We start from the raw sequence: 23,561 nt of genomic DNA, 5'->3' as shown, positions 1-23,561 counted from the left end.
TTTTTTGTATCATCAATCTAATGCTGCAAAACCCTACCTTAGCTCCAATTTACTTAGATACAATTATACATTGGTCATGAGGTGTGTGTGTCTTTCTTTTTGACAAAAATGTTTTTTTTTTTTTTCTAAACTTGCATTGGAGTTATATTATGTCACCAGTATCAGTGGAGCTTCCATAGCCTTCAATGTTTGGTAAATGTTATTATTATTTATAAATAATTAAAACAAGACATTTTTTGGGCATTTTTAGAGCTGAAGTAATCAATGTCAGCCAGGATAAAAGCAACATAAAAGCAACACCCTCTTACCATTTACTGTATAAGATCTCCCTTTCTGGCACAGCCCCTAAGGATAGTTAAAAGCTAACTCTACCTTTTGGACTATGTTAAATGTTACACCCATATTTAGGGTATAACTTGGTGCAAATTGGACCCCCTCCCCCCAGATTTGGTGATGGTTAAATTTTTAGTCAGGTTTTATATTTTTGTTGGGGTGTCCAGTTGGAAGATGTCTCTTTGTTTCTAGTCTTGGAGACAAAAGAGGAAGAAAAAGAAAATCTTAGTAAAATAGGGCCCCTTTCACACAGGCTGTCCGATCAAATCTGCCTGTTAGTTTTTCAGACGGACAATTCTGTCCACCAAGAAAGGACGGATGGTGGTCCTATTCCCCATCCATCTGGCGGATCAGATCAGATGGCATCGGATGGAAATGGACAGGCGGTCTGTTTGCATCTGATTGCCCCATAGAGGAGAGCAGGACTGTGTCCGTTCTGCATAGTGTAGCGGAGACAGACCTATCATCCGCCTTATCAGAGAGAGAGGAAAGATCCCCCGCTGAGCAAGTGGATTCCACTATGTGGAGGAGCCCATGTGAAAGGGGCCTGAGGGGAAATTCCCTCTCAGTCAGTAACCATTCAGATAAATCTCCTTATTGGAAAATCTCCACTATGTTCATGTTCCAGTGGCAACTGTTAAACTTTGAATTAGCTATTGCTTCCTGGCTTGGTTTACAATTATTTATGGGTTAGAAATACTTTAAATTGTTCTTTGTTTAGATACATATTTAAACTGTATCTGTTTAATCCTGATTGACAGATTTATTATATCCAATAAAGTAAACTGCAGGCTGGTCTGTTTTTATTTTTATTTTTTACAGCAGCCGTGAAGGGGAACAAAACAGTGGAACTGAGGGTGGACACTAAGCAGGCCTTATGTGCTATCACATGTTCTCCCCGTGTTTGCGTGGGTTTCCTCCAGGTACTCTGGTTTCCACAACCAAAAAACATGCTGGTAGGTTCATTAGCATCTGGCCCTAGAGTGTTTGATTTGTATGACTGTGGTAGGGGTTATTATTTTATTAAGGGGAAAATGTGAAAGAAGTTTTGTAATGTGTTAGCACTATAGTAATACAGTATCTAACAAACGTGAGTACAACCCTCACATTTTTGTAAATATTTTATTATATCTTTTCATGTGATAACACTGAAGAAATGACACTTTGCTACAATGTAAAGTAGAGAGTGTACAGCTTGTACAACAGTGTAAATTTTCTGTCCCCTCAAAATAACTCAACACACAGCCATTAATGTCTAAACTGATGGCAACAAAAGGGAGTGTACCCCAATGTTAAAATGTCTAAATTGGGCAAAATTTGCCATTTTCCCTCCCCAATGTCATGTGACTCATTAGTGTTACAAGGTCTCAAGTGTGAATGGGAAGCAGGTGTGTTCAATTTGGGGTTATCGCTCTCACTCTCTTATACTGGTCACTGGAAGTTCAACATGGCACCTCATGACAAAGAACTCTCTGAGGATCTGAAAAAAATAATTGTTGCTCTACATAAAGATGGCCCAGGCTATAAGAAGATTGCCAAGACCCTGAAACTGAGCTGCAACATGTTGGCCAAGACCATACAGTGGTTTAACAGGAAAGGTTCCACTCAGAACAGGCCTCGCCATGGTCGACCAAAGCAGTTGAGTGCATGTGCTCAGCGTCATATCCAGAGGTTGTCTTTGACAAATAGACATATAAGTGCTGCCAGCATTGCTGCAAAGGTTGAAGGGGTGGGGGGTGGGTCAGCCTGTCAGTGCTCAGACCATACCCCGCACACTGCATCAAATTGGTCTGCATGGCTGTCGTTCCAGATGGAAGCCTCTTCTAAAGATGATGCACAAGAAAGCCCATAAACAGTTTGCTGAAGACAAGCAGACTAAGGACATGGATTACTGGAACTATGTCCTGTGGTCTGATGAGACCAAGATAAACTTATTTGGTTCTGATGGTGTCAAGTGTGTGTGGCAGCAACCAATTGAAGAGCACAAAAACAAGTGTCTTTTTTTTTTTTCACAAAAAGGTGCTTTATTGAGGTAATAAAAACATTAACAGTAAGAGTGTGTCTTGCCTACAGTCAAGCATGGTGGTGGGAGTGTCATGGTCTGGGGCTGCATGAGTGCTTGCCAGCACTGGGGAGCTACAGTTGATTGAGGGAACCATGAATGCCAAAATGTACTGTGACATACTGAAGCAGAGCATGATTCCCTCCCTTCAGAGACTGGGCCAAAGGGCAGTATTCCAACATAAGGACCCAAAACACACCTCCAAGACGACCACTGCCTTGCTAAAGAAGCTGAGGGTAAAGATGATGAACTGGCCAAGCATGTCTCCAAACCCTATTGAGCATCTGTGGGGCATCCTGAAACGGAAGGTGGAGGAGCGCAAGGTCTTTAACTGCTTGCCGACCGCCGCAAGTAGATTTACTGCGGCGGTCAGCCCCTGCCAGGCAGAGTGACGTTAATTAACGTCACTAGCCTGTGAGGGTCTGGGGAGCGAGCGCGCGCCCGCGGAGGCGCACTCCCGCTCCCGCGCGGTCACGCACCCCCCCCCCCCCGTGCGTGTGACCAGCGGACCCGATGTCCGCCGGCCACTCGGCGATCGTCGGGGGAAAGGGAGAATGTCAGGCAGCTTGTGTAAACAAGCTGCCTGTCATTCTCCTCGCTGTAAAGACACTGATTACACGGATCTAGTATGTAGATCCGTTGATCAGTGTCCTTACAGCTAGAGCCACAGCCAATCACAGTAAGAATCACGCCCCTAGGGACACACACAGCCCCTCCCTCCCAAATAAAGTTAACCCCTTCACTGCCAGTGTATTTTTACAGTAACAGTGCATATGTATAGCACTGATTACTGTAGAAATGTCACTGGTAACCCCAAAAGTGTCAAAAATGTCAGTCAAGGGTCCGATCTGTCCGCCGCAATGTCGCAGTACACCAAAAAAAAATCGCAGATCGCCGCCATTACGCGTTAAAAAAAAAAACAACAAAAATGACAAAAATCTTTCCCTTTGTTAGTAAACGCGATAACTTTTGCGCAAACCAATCAAAATACGCTTTTTGCGATTTTTTTTTTACCAAACATAGGTAGAATAAAACAAATTGGCCAAAAATGTTAAAAAATTTTGATTTTTACATTTTTTTTGGGGGAATTTCATATAAAAAAATGTGAAAATATTGCTATTTTTGCAAAATTGTCGCTCTTTTTTTGTTTATAGCGCGTGATCAAAAAATCGCACAGGTGATCAAATACCACCAAAAGAAAGCTCTGTTTGTGGGAAAAAAAGGACGTCAAATTCGTTTAGGTACAGCGTCGCACGACCGCGCAATTGTCCGTTAAAGTCACGCAGTGCCGAATCGCAAAATACCCCCTGGTCTTTTAGCAGGAAAATCCTCCGGGGCTTAAGTGGTTAACATCCACCATATCGGTGATGTTGTCATGGAGGAGAGAAAGAGGACTCCAGTGGCAACCTGTGAGGCTCTGGTGAACTCCATACCCAAGAGGGTTACGGCAGTGCTGGAAAACAATGGTGACCACACAAAATATTGACACTTTGAGCCCAATTAGGACACTTTCATTTAGGGGTGTACTCACTTTTGTTGCCAGGGGTTTGTTGTCAGCTGTTTAGACATTAATGGCTGTGTGTTGAATTATTTTGAGGGGACAGCAAATTCACACTGTTATACAAGCTGTACACTCACTACTTTACATTGTAGCAAAGTGTCATTTCTTCAGCATTGTCACTCACTTTTGCGAGATACTGTATGTCAAAAAAAGTTTTCTGGAAAACACACACATATTTATATGCAAACATTGTAAGTTTGAATTTGCTTTTTATGCTTTGCTTTCATCATTGTGTTAGTAATTTGATTGTTTATACTTATATACAAGTTATAACTATATATAATATATATGTGTGTATATATATATATATATATATATATATATATATATATATATATATATATATATATATATATGTGTGTGTTATAACTATATATATATATATATATATATATATATATATATATATATATATATATATATATATATATATAACAGTACACACACATTTGGAGCTCCAATATTTGCCTTGTACCTATACATGCTGCTGTGTCTCCTTTCCAATGTTTTTACTTTTTTTTAAATCTCTGGTCAGTGCTGTGTCAATAGACTGTCTGTACACATTCTGGTATGAATTTATATTATAAATACATTGTTATTAACCACATATTAAGTTAAAGAACAATGTTTTTTTCATGATAGTGGTCTTTTAAAGTCTAACTCCAGGCTCAGCCCTCCACCATTACTCCCTGGAGCCACCTCTGTTGTGTATTTTGCTTTATTTATACTCACCTCTTTCCAAAGTCTTCAGGCCATTCGAGTGACATGCTAGGTCCTCTTTATTTTTCAGTCTTCTACTGGAGGTGGGAAGTCCTCCATATTGCAGCGAGTGGTGCTGATGTGATGATGTAAGTGGGGCTCTCTGTATCATTATGCTATGAATAAATGGTGTTATGGCGACAGCCCCTCGGGGGGCAGATCCATGATGTCCTGCTTCACAATATTGTCTTCAATCTTCTGGGTTGAGTGATGCTGAATGACTGAGGATATTGAGTGATGCTGAATGACTGAGGATACCTAGTGGTGGAAAAGAAGTACTATGGGTGCAGCTCCAGACTGAAGGTGGGCATTGCAGCTGGAGTTTTTTTTTAACCAGCTTAGGGGCCATATCCCCTCCAAAAAAATGTAGCCTGGAGTGGAGCTTTTGGTTTTTATACAGAGCAACTAAGTAGCTATCCCAGTTATATGATTGCCATTAGCTCCTCTTTCACAAGTGTGAACTCTTATTTTCTTTCACTGCCAGCTATGTTGTCTTTTCTACTGTTGTCCTGTATATTTTTGTCTAAAGAAAGTGCTGCAAATCTTATGCCTGGTTTCATATCTGCTATAGGCAGACAGCTTGAAACTGACAGGTCATCTTTCAGATGCACATGACCTCTGGTGATCTGAGCCATGGCGCATGTACCAAAGTAGAAAAATGACATGTAGGAAACTTTCCATAAGCTATTAGAGGCACAACTGGCATTCTAAATTGCTTGCTATCCTGTTGGCAATAAATTGTATCTAAACCCAAACACTTAAAGCTGACCTTGCACAAGAATACAATTACCATATGATAGTAGTAGAAATTTACTAGCTCTCCAGCACCGAGCTGTCATCATTAACAGCACTTCCATCTTTGCCCGGCCTTCCTTCTGGTTTTGCCACTTGTATAGTCTGGCAGTGATGACATTGTGGGTGCCATAAATGTGGTCTGAGGTACACATGTGTGTCTCAGATGTCAGGTCGGAAGGGACCATTAGGGTCTCTTCTGTTATAGAAACCCTGCATGTCAGATGATTTATACATATGAGGGTTTAATACCAGACTTTCACATGGAGCGGACTCCGATAAGGTCAGCAGTGAATCTGTCCGCTGATCCCCTGCTGATCAGAGCAGAGCAGAGTAGGGGAAGGACAGCTCTATGTCCGCTCAGTTATTGCAGAGAGGACAGAGATCAAGCCTGCTCTACTGTGAACCGGCGGTTGTAAACAGACTCCATTGTGCGTTTACAACCGGCTTCCCACTGATCCACCTAGAAGGAGGGGGTTGGATCCCTTTCCCATTCTTTTTTAGGCAGACTGGAGGTAGCTGGGTGTAAACGGTCAGTTTACACCCTCCAGTCCATAGGGGTTAATGAAGAGTCTGATCAGGTGTGCCTGAAATATTGGCAAGTGGATCTGATCGGACCTGTGTGTGAAAGGGGCCGAAAAATGTCCTTTTATTCATGTGATTTGCCCGTTTGCACATGTAGTCTCAATTAGATGGCTGCCTTTAATTACATGTCCATTTGGTGCACCTGGATACTGGAAATGGTGGTGGTAATCTCATTACTGGAAGCCTGGGGCTTTATTAGTGTAGTGACCTGGCTCTTCCAAAGACTTATACTGCTGGACTAGCCTTTCATTCCCTCTTCTGAACAGGAAACTGTTACAATGGAACCAAGATTTATATGAACATTCTATACATCCCGACTGGGAGCCAAAAACACGATTGTAAAACTCTACACCCACTAATTGTTTTAATGCATGTGGATCAACAGTTAATGGTACAGTAACTTCAAAATTCTACTTTCCCTAAAGTAAGTTAAAGCTGACTTTGTAGTCAGCATTTGCTTAGTATATCAGTCCCCTTCACCAATCACCATTAGAATATTTAGAAAAGAAATGCATGAATAGAATTATTACACCTACTTTGGGCCAGCTTGGATCCAAATGCCTCCTCCATGTGGCTGCTAGTGAAGCTGTAACTTGGGCCACATTCACAACAGCCGCAGTTTATGTGCGGCTAGGGGGTGGATGCTGGCAAGGATGAGTAGACACTATATACAAACACCTGAAGCTGTCAGTGGTGGCTGTCAGATTTGTACTAATCAATGACCAGTGCCGCCGGTATTCGCATGAGCCTCTGACCAACTCTGGACGCAGCTTCCAGGGTCGATGTCTCTCTGCAGTTTTAGCTGCACACAAACTTTCCGCAGCTAATAAACCAGTTTGTATGCGGCCATAGTACAGAATGTTGCTGTGACTAGAGATGTCATTTAGCAGGAAAACTATCTATGGATAAACGGTCTTGTGAATGTAGCCTAACTGTTGTAGCCCGCGCTACATACTGTACAGTAAGGGGCGTCCTATTTTTGCAGATGGTTGAGAATCTTTCCCTCCATATACTAAATAAAAAGAGTTACATGCTGCCAGAAAGTTAGGTAATATACTTACCTGTCCATGGCTTCTGTTCTCCATGGGGTGACATCACCCTCTTCCACTAAGATAAGGGGGAATGCTGAGTATACCAAACTGAAAAAGACATTTTTGCACTGTGTTGTAAGGCAGTCTCAGATACACCAAGATGATGTTACCCCTATCTAGGCACAGCAGACTTTTTCCTCTACAGAATTTTTTTTTTTTTATGGACCATTCATTTCAACCACAATCTTCCCAAGAGTTTATATGTTGATTTAGCATATTTTAAGCATGTTTTGTAACTGTAAAAGCCTTTTTTTGTGTAGACACCAAAATGCCTTGAGACTGCTGCTGGGTGCTGCCATCATGGTGATGTAAGCAGTCCCAGCAGATTTAGTGCTGTCACTCAAGGTTATTCAAGGTGTAGGAAGGTGATGGAGGGGATAGGTGGAGGAGCTGGGTTAGCACAGACAGTGATTAGACAGTCCTAAAAGAGGTAAGGGCTATGATGTGTAAGTAGGGAGAAGGCTGTACTAGGGAACTGACTATTCTGAAGTAGTGAAATGTTCTAGCAAGTGCAAAAGCACATGAATAAAAGATAATTTAAGGAAAGGAAAAAACTGCAAATAAACAATTTAAATACTTGTTTTATATGTACTTTCACCTTTTCACCTATAGTTATTTTTTAAATTTCACAGGTGTAGAACCCTACAGATAGGTGCTAGGTAAAACTATAGTGGGCCTTGTCTGCTTAACAGCAGGGCTCTGATTTATCTAGTCAGGGTGTCAGGGCTTCCAGATGTGCCTGCTGAGGAAGAAGTATCCCCACTGGCTCCTGTGAGAGGCTTCTCATATGGCAGTGTGGGAAGCCCAATCAGGGTGTGTGTAAGGAGAAAAAGCCGCACTTCCAAGTTGAAGATGAAGATGAATAAAAATCTGTTTATTTGTATCAAAAAAATGATAAAAACATCTCAAAGTACATCCATAATAGCCAGAGACACAGGGGGGGTGCACAGCGGTTGACGCATTTCACAGAAAACGTCCGCTTAGTCGTAACCAATCAGGGGACACATCCCAGCTTGTAACTAGCCCAGAAGGCAGATTATGCTGCAAGGGATTCTGGGAGTGGGTATAAGTTTGGGGGGAGTTGCGTGGCAGGGTGTCTTTGGCGGGAGCAGAGTCCCAGGAAGGAGAGTGCGGCTGTCTCTCCTCCTGTCTGAGGAAGGTGGATATCTCGGGGTGTCGTCTGAGAGTCCAGAGAGTGCTGAGTTGAGCTGAGGGGGATCCGGTGTGCAGAGAGCCTGCGGAGAGAGGGGTCCAGTCCCAGGAAAGCCTACACAGGTTGTGAGTACTGAGGATTGCCCCTGGCGGTCTGCCTAGAGTCAGAGGGGACCACTCCGGAAGAGGTTCGGGGATCCAAGGTCAGCTAATTGTAAAGGGGGTACCTAGGTTGAGGACCCTGAAGTATAAAGGGGGTACATAGTCAGTGGATCCTGAAGAGTTCAAGGAGCAAAGTGGGCACCTGCAGTCTGGGCCCTGAATTGTTTGGCGTGTGCCAGTTACAGTGTTAGCTATTTGGAGTTCTACAAAATACTACCTCAAGGCGGGGGAAAGTATTCACTTACACAGTGAAGCAGTGTCAGGAGTTCTACAGTTCTCAGTCTTGGATCTATTGGACTATAGGTCGGGGATTCAACACTTCCTCTGTTTTACAGAGTGTTCTCAGAGTCAGTGAGCGTTGGCTGGAGCTGGCTAGCGTCAAGGAAGTGCCAACGGGCATTTTTCCAGGATCAAAGTCCCAATTGTAATTAGTTAAAGCCGGGAGGAGTATCCCACTCATTCCCTTCTCCCATCCCCTTAATTTAGAATAAAAACCACAAACAAAGATGCCGGATGTTGACACTGTTTCAATTGTCACACCTGGGGACTCAGTTCACATGGGCTGGAGAGGATTCCGGTACTAATGGCAGACCCACACCAGGCCATAGGCCTAGAAACATTGCTACACAGGATATCTTTCATTTAGAGCAGATAATCTTGACTGGGGAAAATGACTCAAAAAATTCAGCAGACCTTACAGTTTTGCTACAAGGTCCGCTTTATTAAATGAAACGTTCTTACCTTACCTTTCATAACTTGCCTTTAAATAAGCAAAGGAATACTTATCTCTCCTGCTGTCTGAAACAGAATAAACAAATGAAATTTGCCCACTAGGGACACAGATGACAATTAAAACCTGAAAGAGGCTCTAACCTTTGCCACTTGATCAAAACAACATAGAGCTTTTGCCTGGAGTTGGGTTTTAGGTAGTACAGTGCAATTCTACAGGCTATGAAAGATTAATATTTGCACACTTATTAAAGCAGAAGTATACCCATTGATTAACACTTTCAAAAAAACAGTGACTGACACGTGTCAGGAATGTAACTGTCACATTGGTTGTGCTCTCAACCAAACTGTCAAACCATTCAATAGCCGATGTCATAACTGATCACATGTGCAGCATCATGGTAGTTACAAATCAAACAAAGACAAAGATGGTAGCTTCCTTGGCTGAAAACAATAGGAGGGATTACTTCTACTTTAAGATCAGCCTTCCCTTATCTGAGAGTGATTCTAGGCCAGCATTTCTGAACCTTTTCAACATAGAGGAGCCCTTGAAATAACTTTCCGGTCTTGGGGGAACACCTTCTAAAAATGATCATATCTACAACTCATGATATATTAGTATGATAAACAGTAGGAAGAAGGCTCCTTACACTTGTGGACAGAAGAACTACCCCTGTGCAGACAGCTAAAACGTTCAATGATGTCAGTGGGAATCTGAGAGGCAGAAATTGTTCATTGCTTAAGGGAACCCAAAGATCACACAAGAATCATAAATGTAGACATGAACCCCAACACGTTTCAATTTTCATTTGTCTTCTTCAGGGGGTTGGTGCCCCAACAATATTTCCTCGATCACACAACGTGTAACATACTTGTATAATAAACTTTTTGAATTCTATTTTTGTATGTAATCTTGGTGCCTATAAAGTCCTATCCATGGTATTTTGCAATTTCAACTGTCAACCATAGCATTTTCCCTCATTTTTTGTCCTGGAGATGTGTGGTCATCAGGCAGAAATTGAGTAGAAATTTTCCTAACTGGAAACTTTTTACTGAAACTTGACAGAGGTTCTAACCCCTCCCTGCTCTATCCGGGTTTTAACAAAAACATTTGTCCATGCTTATCCTAGGTCCATAAGATCAACAGGCACAATTGTGACTGTTGCTTCCCTTTATCATTTAGGGCAGGGATCCTCAAACTACGGCCCTCCAGCTGTTGCGGAAGTACACATCCCGTGAGTCATTGAATATCTCTGACAATCACAGACAAGACTAGGCATGATGGGAATTGTAGTTCCTGAACAACTGGAGGGCCATAGTTTGAATACCCATAATTTAAGGGCTCACAATATATTGTAAGCAAAATAGTACTTCTCTTTAACTTCCTTATCTGCTGTTTGGGCTTTAGAAGATGTATATGGATAGAAAAATGGCAAAGTGCACCCAGTTATATTAAAAATTACCAGTTTATGGGCTGAACAAGACTTATAAGGGTTTTTTTTTTAAATAAAAGGGCCCAAATTAAGCTGAACTTCAGACAAACAACTAAATATACAGATAAAATACATATAAGGGACCTGTTTTGCCTGCCAAAGGATTTTGTATTTCTGTCCATCCAGTCCTAAAAGAGTTAGTCAGCCCTGCCATCCCAGACAGGCCCCTCTTTATGTGAAGGAAAGCTCTGCACTTTTGGATCACTTACATATGTTATCCCACCGCCAGCCTGTTCCTGGACGGTAAAGGAGCTAAGGCAGACTGATGAGCTCATCTTGCTGTCACTGTGTGCACTCCTATTATCAGCATGTTCCTTGCTCTGCAGCACAACTTTGGTTTGTATGGTTCCTTTGTGCTGCTACTCCCTCCCCAAGACTGAGCTCTGCTGTACAGGAATTGCAAAAGACTGATTCGAAGTCAAATTTAGATACTTAAATTAAAAAATATAAATGTAAAGGGTGTATTAACGGATTAATTAATCCAGAGCTGCATTCATTTGTATATTTTAAAGCTGTCTGAATCTCGGCTTAAAATTTTGTAATGGGATTTTATGTATGTTTTAACTTGGAATGACAATTTTATGCATGGCTTATTCACTAGTTAAAGCAGCTTCGCCCTTCATTTAAATATTTTATAGCAGCCCAATAAGGCTGGCCATACACTATACAATTTTCTTGTTCAACTTTCCTTTAGATTTACCAAAACCATGTAATATAGGGTCAAATCTAAACACTTTCAATTTGTATGCAGTCAGGCAGGCTCTTGCACTACATAGTTTTAGGTAAATCTAAAGGAAATTGAATAAGAAAATTGTATAGTGTAAGGCCAGCCTAACACTGTAATTGATAGAACAAGTGTGAACTCAATTAGGTTTACAAGGATTTGTTAAGTCTTTTGTGCCAAAATGAACACCATGCTAACCATCTTATTGTTGCCCATATGGGTAGGATTCCTAGGGGTGTGATTCAGCGAGCCAGTTTTTGTTTAAAGTGACCCTGTCATAAGTGTGCAGAATTTTATGACCATCATCCCCCTGTAGAAGAAGAGAAGGAATACGTGCCTTTCCAGTGGGTGGTGAAGTAAATCAACTTTATCTTCATGACCCCCAGAAGCTTCTGTCCAACACTTTTGGGTATATAGGAAAATGTGTCTCCCACCAAGTGGTGGTCTTTCCCCATACTGCCCTACCACTAGGGGTTGATTTACTAAAGGCAAATAGACTATTCACTTTTGCAAGTGCAGTTTCTCCAGAGCTTAGTAAATGAGGGAGAGACCTGCTGACTTCCATCATCCAATCAAAATGTTTTTTTTTTTATTATTATTATTATTTTCCGTGCATGGGATTGGATATAATTTGTAAAGTGAAGCTTTATCTTTTTTACTAAGATATGGAGCAACTGCACTTGCAAAAGTACACAGTCTTTTTTGCCTTTAGTAAATCTACCCCACTGTGGCCTGTACTGATGCTGGGCCTGGTCCAGAGAACCACAGTGTGGAGGCAAGGGAAATGCTATGCAAAACACTTGAAAAGCCTACATACTCACCTGGTGGTGGCAGCAATGATCCGATGCTGCATCTGTCCCCCGCCACCTCTCAGCCTGAAAACTGAGCGATCAAAGAACATCGATTGCTCGGTTCTCGGAATTAAGTGAGCAGAAAGTCGGCTCTGGGCTCTGCCTCTCTCGAGCTCACTGGAGCACCGGGCTGTGGAGGGGACAGAAGCGGCTGACTCAGTCTTCCAGCAGTGTGCTAAGAGGCTGAGTCAGCTGCCAGTCCAGGCATCTGGGTGGATCCCGACATTAAAGCCAGGATCTCTCCAGGGTCTGGTCCAGCTGACATCAGCCGACAGCAGACTTTAGCCCACCATCAGCTGAATGTGGGTCCTAGGAGTGCAGAATGGGGTGCATTCCTGTGACCCACAGGACAAGTAGGGCCAAAAGATCTTTGGCCCTACTTTTCCTTTAAAGACCCTGAAAGAACAAAAATTCTGCCAGAAATTCTTTGAGCTCCAAGCTTCCTATAGTGACAGGAGGTAATCTGTAGTCCCCGGGGGGGGGGGGGGGGGGGACTAGGCAGGGGTGACACCATTTCTTGAAATTTCAGTGCTGCAGAGATAATTGTGTTGTCACCTCAACTTAGGAGCACACTGGATGTCTGGCAGGTCAACAGACATTTTTTGTATACCTTTAGCATTTCTAAAAATACAAAGCATGGGAAATGTGCATGCACTGCAGAGATGCCACTAAATATTTTTAGAAATACACTTTATTTCAATGTGCAAAGTTGGAGAAAGTTTTCTAAATGCAGATTAATGCAGTCACAGTTTTTTGTCTTATACATGTCCATCTGTGATCAGACTTCAATGACAACCCTGGTAAGCTGGTCCAAGAACACCCTGTGGACTTAATTACAAAAGCCTCTATTTCATGTGAACACCATAGGCAAAGCCTTGACTGAAGGCCTCAGTTCAGCTGAGGACGACACAGGCAAGAGAATCATGTATTCTGATTTGAACCAGAGTGTTTTGCAAAATCTTCATATCTGCAATTGCTGGGTTGCTATATTAAGCTTTGGCTCCTTTGGGGAAGCTGAACAATTTAAAAACTCCAATGTCACATTTTATCTCAGTCATTGAAGTTGCGGCAAATGTTGACATTCGTTAAGCCAGCTAATGTTTCTCTTTGTTTCATAAATATCCAAGGCCATTTAAGCTGCAAATTAAATTGTAAACAGGGATCGTAGGATTGCACAATACTTGGAAATGGGCCATGGGTGTTTTAGGGAGCTTCACAAAACAGATGGAATATGAAGAGGTAAAAATTAAATCCATTTTTTGTTCATTCTACTTAAATTAAAATTTTTCCATTTCAAACGTATAAGTAAATGTTTGATTTGAAAATTCAGTGAATTCCAACTGAACTCACAAAAATAGAAAGACTGTGTACTAACAATCTCCATGTTCGTATTATAACTTCCACCTTAGGCCCCTAGCAGACTGATCGGATCCGCCTGTCAGTTTTTGAGGCAGAATCTGATCAGACCCTCCAGTCTCCTCTATGGAGCAGAGGGTGTCAACGGACATGTGAACTGATATCCAATCTGATCCTATCTGCTAAAAACAGATAGACAAGTTTGCCTTCCCCACTTGTCTGCTAAAAACAGACAAACAAGGTTGCGTTCCCCACTTGTCTGCTGGCTCTGATCGGATGGCAGTCAGGTGTAAACGGACAGGTGGTCCATTTACATCTGACTGCCCATAGAGTAGAGTGGGCTGTGTCTGTGTCCACTCTGCAAAAGCAGAGCGGACATGGGCCAGCCATTCGCCTGCTCAGTGGGAATCAGTGGACAGATTCCCCGCTGAGCAGATGGACTCCACTGGAGCCCACCCTGTGTGCAGTTCAATAGGCACTAGAGTAAGACCCAGTCCCCTCAGTAATGTAACAGACCTGGTCAGACACGCCCCCTTCTGCAAGATACAAGTCGTGTGTTGAGAGGCGTGGTTGTTACTGAACTCTGTCAGCACAAGGCACTGCATTGTGAGAGCTGGAAACTGCATTTTCACTGAAAGAAAATTGTATTTTAAAGCATTTCATAGCAAAAATCTGTCAAACATAGCATGTAAGGGTACCGGACTGTAAAGAGATAATAAGGCATGAAACCTAATTGGGTTTGAAACTTATCACCTGATATAAAGTAGTTACATAGTTGGTAAGGTTGAATAAAGACATCAGTCCATCTAAATCAACTTGTGTGGGTGTATAGGTTTGTGTGTATATATATATATACCTCTACCATTTCCCACATCCCTGTTCATTGCTTTCGCTAAGATGCCCATCTAAGAGTTTTTTTTAAATTATCGTCACTCCTCGCTGACACCACCAATTTTGGAAGGGATTTCCACATCCCTACTGCTCAAATAGTAAAGGACTCCTTACGCAGTTTAAGGTTAATTCGATTCTCCAAATTCATTGAGTAGCCACGTGTCTTCTTAAGCGACCTGAGAATGCATAGTTTTTTAACTTATGATAGAATCCCCATTTAGATATTTGTACATTTCCATCATATCTCCTCTTAAAGTGGATTTCCGGCCTCAAAAACGACTTTGGGCCATCTGCTTGCTGACATTCACCTGCAAAAGAAATGGATAGTCCCGATTTTTTTTTTTTGTTTACTTACCTTGTTTTTGAAGAAAGTATACTTACCTTCCTTCTACTTCCTCCCTCTGCGGCCACTGTCCACGCCGTCACTTCCTGCTTGCGTTGACTCCTGGGAGCTGAACGTCATCACTCCCAGGAGTCAATGCGCCTACACCGGCCCTGCTCGTCAGTTCCGGTGCAGGCGCGTCATTCCCTGCTAAACAGCTTCTGGGCAGCTTCAAGGTAAGTATTTCTTCTAAAAGGTAAGTGCGACCTGGGACAGTTCAGAGGCTATCCATTATGAAATGTACTAGCCCTCACTGTCCCAGGGGTATTTTTATTGGAAAAAAGTTTCCAAGGTCGGAACTCCGCTTTAAGTTAAATGTTTGTATCAAGTAGCACTTTAGAGGTGAAAATGTTTTCATTGTGTTCATTTTGTAACAAAGAAAAAAAAAATAGGACACATCAATATGGTTGCAAAGTCAGCAACAACGGCTATCGCCCAAAGCATGACATATATAAATCAAGACAAAACAGTCCTCAAGTAGCACTTTAGATACCACCAATTTGGTACAAGTGGCAACTCTGTATTGACCCAGCTGCTGCTCACGTCTCCACCCTTAGTTGCTAAAATGAGGACAAAGATCCATCCTCTGTGTGAAGCTGGGTACACATGGCAGTAGGCTAGACACTAATAACTGTGAGTAGAGCCCTGCATCGGGGAAGCCTTGCCAACCTCATTGCAAAGATTACATGCATCTGCTGTAATGTTCAACAAAATCCATGCTTAGTACATAAGTAGAACCATGGTATGCTGACTTTCTACTACATGGTATGCTGACTTTCTACTTCAAACACAATTACAAAGATGTGTAAAGTACCGTTTTACTTTTTTGGATACACTTAAAAGCAATAAACTCATTTGCAGTTTTTTTTTTTTTTTAAACAGTGAATGTAGACTGCTGCTGTTACATTCAGCGTAAAAGTAATTAAGGCTGTTACTAAACCTCCCTTAATGTGCATCTAAAAACTGGGGAATACCTTGAAGGTGAGGCGAGTTATTACTGGAATAAATGTTCCCACTGGATGATTTCCCATTGCTTTCTGTTCTGGTGACAATTCAGTGTTGGATTTTTCTATTTTTCAGCCCCCGGGGTTAGCGGTCAGCAGGAAAAATAGTAAATGTGTGAATTTCTCCTCTTCCTCTGATTTTCAGTCCTTCCCCAATCCCCACTCTATCCAAAATTTACAAAAAAAAATTCTATGGATACATTTTTTGCATTGCCAACAAGAAAGCAGGAACAGCCTATTAAGTGGCAGAGAGCATGTGTTTTTATTTATTTTTTTCTCCGGTTTGTAGCAGGCACTTGCTGTCCTTGTATAAATGACAGGACTCTCGCCCTGAATTGTATGTGATGACATCAGAGTGCAACAGCTGGCCAGGGCACCTTAGAAAATAGGTTTTGGAGGAATCCTCCACCCCTAGACATACCTAACATTTAGCCCTTGCAGTGCAGGGAGGCCCCACTGCAATGTTTTGGGGTTTTTTATAAGTTTTTTTTTTTTTTTGCTGGTGCCCGCCAAAGTGGTGCTTTTTTGGCATATTCTATTCAATAAAAAAAACTATTCAGGTTAGGAAAGCCAAACTTAGCCTTGGAGGAATCAAAAACTTGATACTCGTGTAAAAGAATCCTTAGGAGTAACAATGAATCTGGTCTAACTGCTGTGTCTTTATTTTCACACAAGCATTATGTTACATTTTTAAAATAGGTACTGTGTCTATATATATATATATATATATATATATATATATATATATACACATACATTTTTAAAATAGGTACTGTGTATGTATATATATATATATATACATACATACATACATAGTATGTGTATATATATATATATATATATATATGTGTGTGTGTATATATATATATATATGTGTGTATATATATATATATATATATATATATATATATATATATATATATATACTGTATATATAAAATTTAATCCAAGGGGTGAGGTGCACACACTTCATGGTAACAGTTTCAGGCTTCTATTGATATCGCTCTTCTTCAAACCGAATACAACTACTGTGATTATACAAGATTATACAAGACATATATACCAATTAGAACACATGGAACCATAGCAGAGGGGGTTGTTAGTCAGTTTCAGCTGCTTTGGTGTTAATAAAATTAACAACAAGTGCACTAGATGGGCAACAATGAGACTCCAAAACAGGAATAATTTTACAGGTAGAGGCCACTGACCATTTTTTCCCCTACGTATCTCTTCTGCCTGTTTTTCACTGTTGTGCATTTGGCTAGGGTCTGTGTCACTACTGGTAGCCTGAAGCGATACCTGGACCCTATAGAGGTTGCACAGGCAGTCCAATTTGATTGGCATTTGTCATTGAACACCAGAATTGGAAGGTCCGACACTGGTGCCCTGCGCTTTTCACAGATGAGAGCAGGTTCACCCTGAGCACATGTGACAGACGTAATGGCACCCTTACTGCCAATAGGTATCGAGATGAAATTCCTGGACCCATTGTAAGACCCTACGCTAGTGCAATAGGTCCTGGGTTCCTCCTGGTACACAACAAATGCCTGGCCTCATATGGTGAGAGTATGCAGCCAATTCCTGGAGGATGAAGAAATTGACACCACTGAATGGCCCCACGCTCGCCTGACCTAAATCCAATAGATCACCTCTGAGACATCTGACGCCGCCAGGTTGCACCTCAGTCTGTTCAGGAGCTCAGTGATGCCCTGGTCCAGATCTGGGTGGAAATACCCCAGGACACTATCCGTCGTCTTCTTAGGAGCATGCCCCAACATTGTCCAGCATGCATACAAGCACGTGGGGGCCATACAAACTGCTGAGTACCATTTTGAGTTGCTGCAATGTAATTTCAGCAAAATGGACTCGCCTGCTGCATCATTTTTTCACTTTGATTTTCAGAGTGTCATTGAATTCAGCCCTCTGTAGGTTGATAATTTTCATTTCCATCAAATGCTGTGGCATCCTTTCCTTCCTAACACATTAGCCAGTCCTTATCAGTATAGATATCCAGCATGATATTTTTCCCTATTATGATCTGTTGTATTTTCAAAGTGTTCATCTAATTTTTTGAGCAGTATATATATATATATATATATATATATATATATATATATATATACATACAGTATATATTTATATATACATATGTAATGAAATACCTTTTTTTTATCAAATCTTTCCTTTCTTCTTTCACTTCCTCTCAAAGGCTAAGTTTTTAGTGGGCTACAGCCCTCTTTACAGCCTTAACACTAGTCTCTACTGACAGCTTGTGAAGTGCAAACAAGATGGATGTAAGATGTTTTGATAATAATATTTAAAAAACGAAATTAGCAAAAACCATTTCACTCTCCCTAACAAACCTTTAAGTGATACTAAAGTCATTTTTTTTTTGTTAAAAATAACAAACATGTTATACTTACCTGCTCTGTGCAGTGGTTTTGCACAGAGCAGACCAGATCCTACTCTTCTTGTGTCCCTATTCGGTGCTCCTGGCCCCTCCCTCCTGTTGAGTGCCCCCACAGCAAGCAAGCTTGCTATGGCGACACCCGAGCTGAACCAAGGGCTCTCTGTGTCCATTCAGACATGGAGCCATGGCCAGGCCCTATCCCCTCTCTCTCCTCATTGGCTCACTGACTTTGATTGACAGCAGTGGGAGCTTCCCTGTTGTCCCAGCCAAGAAGGAGGGAGAGTCCCGGGCAGCCGAGTCTCTCGTGCAAATGCCTGGATTGAGATGGGGCTCAGGTAAGTATTAGGGGGGCGGCTGCACACAGAAGGATTTTTATCTTAATACATATAATGCATTAGGATAAAAATCCTTCTGTCTTTACAACACCTTTAAGCCCAAGAACAAAAATATAACATATTGCAGCTTACCAGACCTCACAGGTGGCGGCAGCATTTTTTTTTCCTTTATTTTCACCTGGTAACCTTATCAGTGTTGTTCTAGGGTTACGGCACTCACTGTACTGTGTGAATAGATGAGCAACGTTGTCACCCTAGGGCAGGACTACAGAGCACCTTCCACTCTGTTCATCTCCATAAAATAGAGGGGGGGGGGTGTTTTGTAGTCCCAACACACTTGCTGATAACATTGTTTAACAAGAGACTACAGAGTACACAGAATATAGGATAACACTGAATTTGTGGCAGGACTAGCATGTATTTTTTGCACTTCTCGAGCAGATTTAACTAAACACTTTTAATGGTATATTTAACAGGCCACAAGAGAGCAAATAAGAGAAACCTATTGTTAAGGTATACATACTGTAGACATTGGATAACATGTATAGTCTTTTTTTTTTTTTTGTTAGAGATCAGCTTCATGCAAATACTCTTATAAAATGTGTGCTAAGGTTTTAAAAATGTTGCTTTGATATATAACATTTAATTATGTAAGTTAATCTGTGTATCCATATTTGCTTATTACATACTCAAGTTCCGCATTCTAATATGCAGTGCTACCGTGTTTCCCCGAAAATAAGCCCGGGTCTTATATTAATTTTGGCAAGAAAAGACACAGTAGGGCTTATTTCCGGGGTAGGTCTTATAATGTTCTGTCCCTCTCTGCCCTCCCTGCCTGCCAGAAATCCAGTGTAAACCTAGTTTAGTGTATATAAAATCCTAGAATGCACTTTATTAGTGTTTTATATACTGTCCAGTGAGTGTTTTTGTAACACAATTGTGTGAAATACCTTCATCACGGTGCATAGCTGCTCTGTGCTCAGCTTATCTCCTGCTCTCTCCTGTCTTTCTCCTCTCATCCCGTAGCTGTCAGAGGGGGATCTCAGCCCCTCCCCTCTGCAGTGTACACAGAAGAGCCAGTGTTCCGTGGTAGATTAGATTAGAATTGGTTTAGCTGATCTGCCGCTCTGCTGTCCTCTTTTCCCTGGCCGACAGCTGGGGGTCACGGAAGTGCCGATGTACCGAAGGTATTTCCCAAAATTCTAATCGAACACCCGATGCTTCTGTGTACACTGTAGAGGGGAGGGGCTGAGATCCCCCTCTGACAGCTACGGTATGAGAGGAGAAAGACAGCAGGGAATCGGCTGAGAGCAGAGCGGTGATGTAAGGAAGGTATTTTACAGTATTATATAACAAAAACACACTGGACATTAATTAAAACGCTAATAAAGTGCATCCTAGGATTTTTCATACACTAAACTACGGCTTATTTTCGGGGTAGGGCTTATATTGCAGCCCTCCCCGATAATCAAGATAGGGCTTATTTTCGGGGAAACACGGTATATGGTGGTTGCACTTTACTGGTCTTTCTCACTATGCAAGTCTATAAATAACCCAACTCATTGAAAACAATGTACTCCCTGTGTGGCTTTTATAGCATATCTTCTGCTTGAGGTTAATTTTCAAATTTCTAGACTTAATGCAATAAAGTAAATATAAAAAGAAAAACACACTTAAACAAATGTAACAGTCACATCAAAAGAAGCATATTTGAACAGTAAGTAAAAAAAAAAAAAAAACACAGAATGAGTTTGATGATAATACAACTTACTGAACTTGAAAGCCCAACTCTAGGATCCCATTAACAAGCCACAGTCTTCTCCCCCTACTTCCTGAACACTTTCCCATATTTTTAATTTGCCAAAACTGCCCAAATATCTGAAAAATGTGTTTAATGAAGCAGTTACATGATCATCTCTAATTTACCCCTGCCCCAGCAGAGCTGCATGAGTTGGATTAAACGACACTTCTAATCCCTCACATTTTGAATGAGAGTTGTCTAAATAACTATGTTTCCCTAAAAGTAATGCACTGAGAGTTCTGCAGGGAGATACCAAAAAGTGTGATTGGTTGGTTCCAGTAGCAGAGGGTCAGAAGTGTGCCCATGATGGCCAGGGCCAAGATGAAGAGGTGTCATCCAATCAGGAATTGGGAGCGGCAGGAGGGGAACACTCATTTTGGAGGCTATTGGGTCTCAAACTTGACAAACTAAAGAAAAAATGACGTTGAGGTTTCATTTTACATGGTTTACTAATGTTTAAAGCTGAGTATAGTGTAGATTCAGAAAACCTCGGTTTTCTTTTTTATTTTTGTTATAAATGTGACAAAAATTTCTTTCTGTCATATAATCCTTAAAGTGAACCTGTGGGGATTGAAATATGGAGTCTGCCAGTGTAACTTGTTTTTAAAAAGTGCAAGTTCCAGGGTAGTCACTGACCTGGAACATGTATGTAGGCTAAGAGTTAAGATTTTTATAGTGATGAGAAAAAGGTTAATCACAAACTGTGATACCTATAGCGCTTGCTGTGTGCTCCCTAAGTGAAAAAAATAGTGATATATTGCAATAGTGCTAAATATATAAATTCTGCAGGGGTCTTCAAACTATGGCCCTCCAGTTGTTCAGGAACTACAATTCCCATCATGCCTGGTCATGTCTGTGCATGTTAGAGTTTTACAATGCCTCATGGGATGTGTAGTTCCGCAACAGATGGAGGGCCGTAGTTTGAGGATCCCTGTCATAGTGCATGCATGTTCCAGGACAATGACATAATAGGTAGGAAAGCCAGAATTAAACGATAGCTTCAAAACATATATATTTTTTTTTTCATTGTTGTTTTATTCTTGAAAAATCCTGATTTAAAATATGTTTTTTTTTTCTTTTTAGATCTTACAGGTGAATAAGGTGATGTCCATCCTGTTCTGTGTGATGTTTCTTCCTTATCTTTGTGGCATCCACGCTACCACCATGGATAAGAGGAATTTGCCCGAAAACTCAATTAATTCTTTCTTTATAAAGCTCATGCAAGACGACCTCGTAAAAAATAAAGCTTCCAAACAGGTGGCCAACACCAAGGAAAACCACCAGCAAAATACAATACCAAAAGCAGAAATCCTTGTTGACTTGGATATGGTTGATGACAGCCTTGAAAGTGGGAAATCAGACTTTCAGCCGGTTCACTCATTGGAAGCAGAACTATTTAAGCATCAGCGTCAGAGACGTTATAATTCGCCGCGTGTGTTTTTGAGCGGCAACTTACCCATGGAACCTCCACCCTTGTATCTAATGGATGACTTTGTGGGACATTCTCCCTCAACGAACAGGACGTCAAGGAGGAAAAGGTACGCAGAGCACAGGGGCCACCGGGGAGAATTTTCTGTGTGCGACAGCGAGAGCTTATGGGTCACAGACAAGTCGAATGCCATTGACATTCGGGGGCACCAAGTAACTGTTTTGGGGGAAATTAAGTCTGGCAATTCACCGGTCAAGCAATATTTTTACGAGACAAGATGTAAGGATGCAAGGCCGGTCAAAAACGGATGCCGGGGCATTGACGACAAACACTGGAATTCTCAATGTAAAACATCCCAAACTTATGTCCGGGCATTGACTTCTGAAAACAACAAACTGGTGGGATGGAGGTGGATCAGGATAGACACATCTTGCGTTTGTGCGTTATCGAGGAAAATCGGGAGAACATAGCTTCAACTTTTCACTATATAAATTATTACTTTAAATTATATAATATGCATGTAGCATATAAATGTTTATATTGTTTATATATTATAAGATGTTCTTATTTATTAAATTTCAGCAAACTTATATAAGCTTTATCTCCCCTCCAAACAGATCCTAAGGTCTGTGCCTTCTGTCGGGCATTTCTTAAAACAAACAAAAAAGAAAGTACACTTCTGATTCCACTGCGAGCAGTATATATGACCCAAAAACTATATGTCAGTATTTGTCATACAGTATTTTCTTTGCCAGTGACTGTCTTTTCAGACTTTTCAAATTCAACTATATCAAAGATGTATAAATTGTATGCACATTATATTCAATTTCAATATATTTTACCTCGATAATTAAAAAAAAGTAATATTAAAAAGAAAATACAAGTTCCATTGCAAAACAAATGGTAAGATTCCAGTGATGTTATACATTACTTATTTTGCTCTTTTGTATATATAAGATTTTGTTTTATCTACATAGACTTTTTATAATTTTGGATTTCTAAAAAAATTGTGCATTTTTAGCCCGAGAGAGATACTATTGTTGATGGAATTTGCTATAAAGTGGGTCACGTTACTGCCAAGCTTAACTACCTTAGAAGAACTTAAAATAAATAAATAAACAGTATATATATATATGTGAAAATGATCTTAGAAAAAAAGAAAGATGTTAAATTTGCCACAGTACATATTAAGAGCATATTCTTAAAATATTATTTTTGGGCTTTTAGATTTGAAAATGTCATTTGGACTGTACTTTTAAACATGCATAAAAACGGTTATTTTGCAATTCTGCTTTGAGATTTTTGCAACAGGTGTCTACAAAAGTTTTTTCACACTAAATGGATTGGGAAACACAAAAACATGTTGACCTATGGGGGGTAATGAGATATTTTCGATAGATCCAATAACTGATTTAAATAGAAAAAGATGGCACACAATAGGCAAAAGTTGAGACCTGATAATTTTCTGCTCCGTCTGCAGCAGACCGATGAGGTTATCTTTTTGTCACTCAGCCCTCTTCTCCTATGACCTTAGATAGATTGTTAGTTTATGAGCTCTGTAGCACAACTGACTGGCTCCATGTGATCCTAGCCTGTGACTGGACAGTGAAAGGAGAAGCAGCACAGTGATGTGCCAATCTCTCCGCTCTGTGGCACAAC

At 41.0% G+C, this 23,561-nt stretch overlaps 1 protein-coding gene across 9 annotated transcripts in view; it reads left to right on the top strand.

Moving 5' to 3' along the window:
* The window catches only part of NTF3 (neurotrophin 3), a 184,916-nt gene extending 161,644 nt beyond the window's left edge, over positions 1–23,272 (top strand). For 3 of the 9 annotated variants that reach the window (XM_082255023.1, XM_082255026.1, XM_082255024.1), the window contains exons 2-3: positions 1,156–1,289; positions 21,557–23,267. In XM_082255023.1, the coding sequence (XP_082111149.1) occupies positions 1,284–1,289; positions 21,557–22,372 (822 nt within the window). In that variant the 5' untranslated portion in view covers positions 1,156–1,283 and the 3' untranslated portion in view covers positions 22,373–23,267. Of the gene's footprint in view, positions 1–1,155; positions 1,290–21,556 lie in introns of all 9 variants that reach the window. The other 6 variants (XM_082255025.1, XM_082255027.1, XM_082255022.1 and 3 more) reach the window with 4 other exon arrangements.
* Positions 23,273–23,561: the final 289 nt, after the last annotated feature.

The sequence above is a fragment of the Pelophylax lessonae genome, assembly GCF_965119305.1.
Source record: "Pelophylax lessonae genome assembly, chromosome: 4".
In the NCBI taxonomy this organism is placed as follows: domain Eukaryota; kingdom Metazoa; phylum Chordata; class Amphibia; order Anura; family Ranidae; genus Pelophylax; species Pelophylax lessonae.
This window is presented reverse-complemented; position numbering and strand designations above follow the sequence as displayed.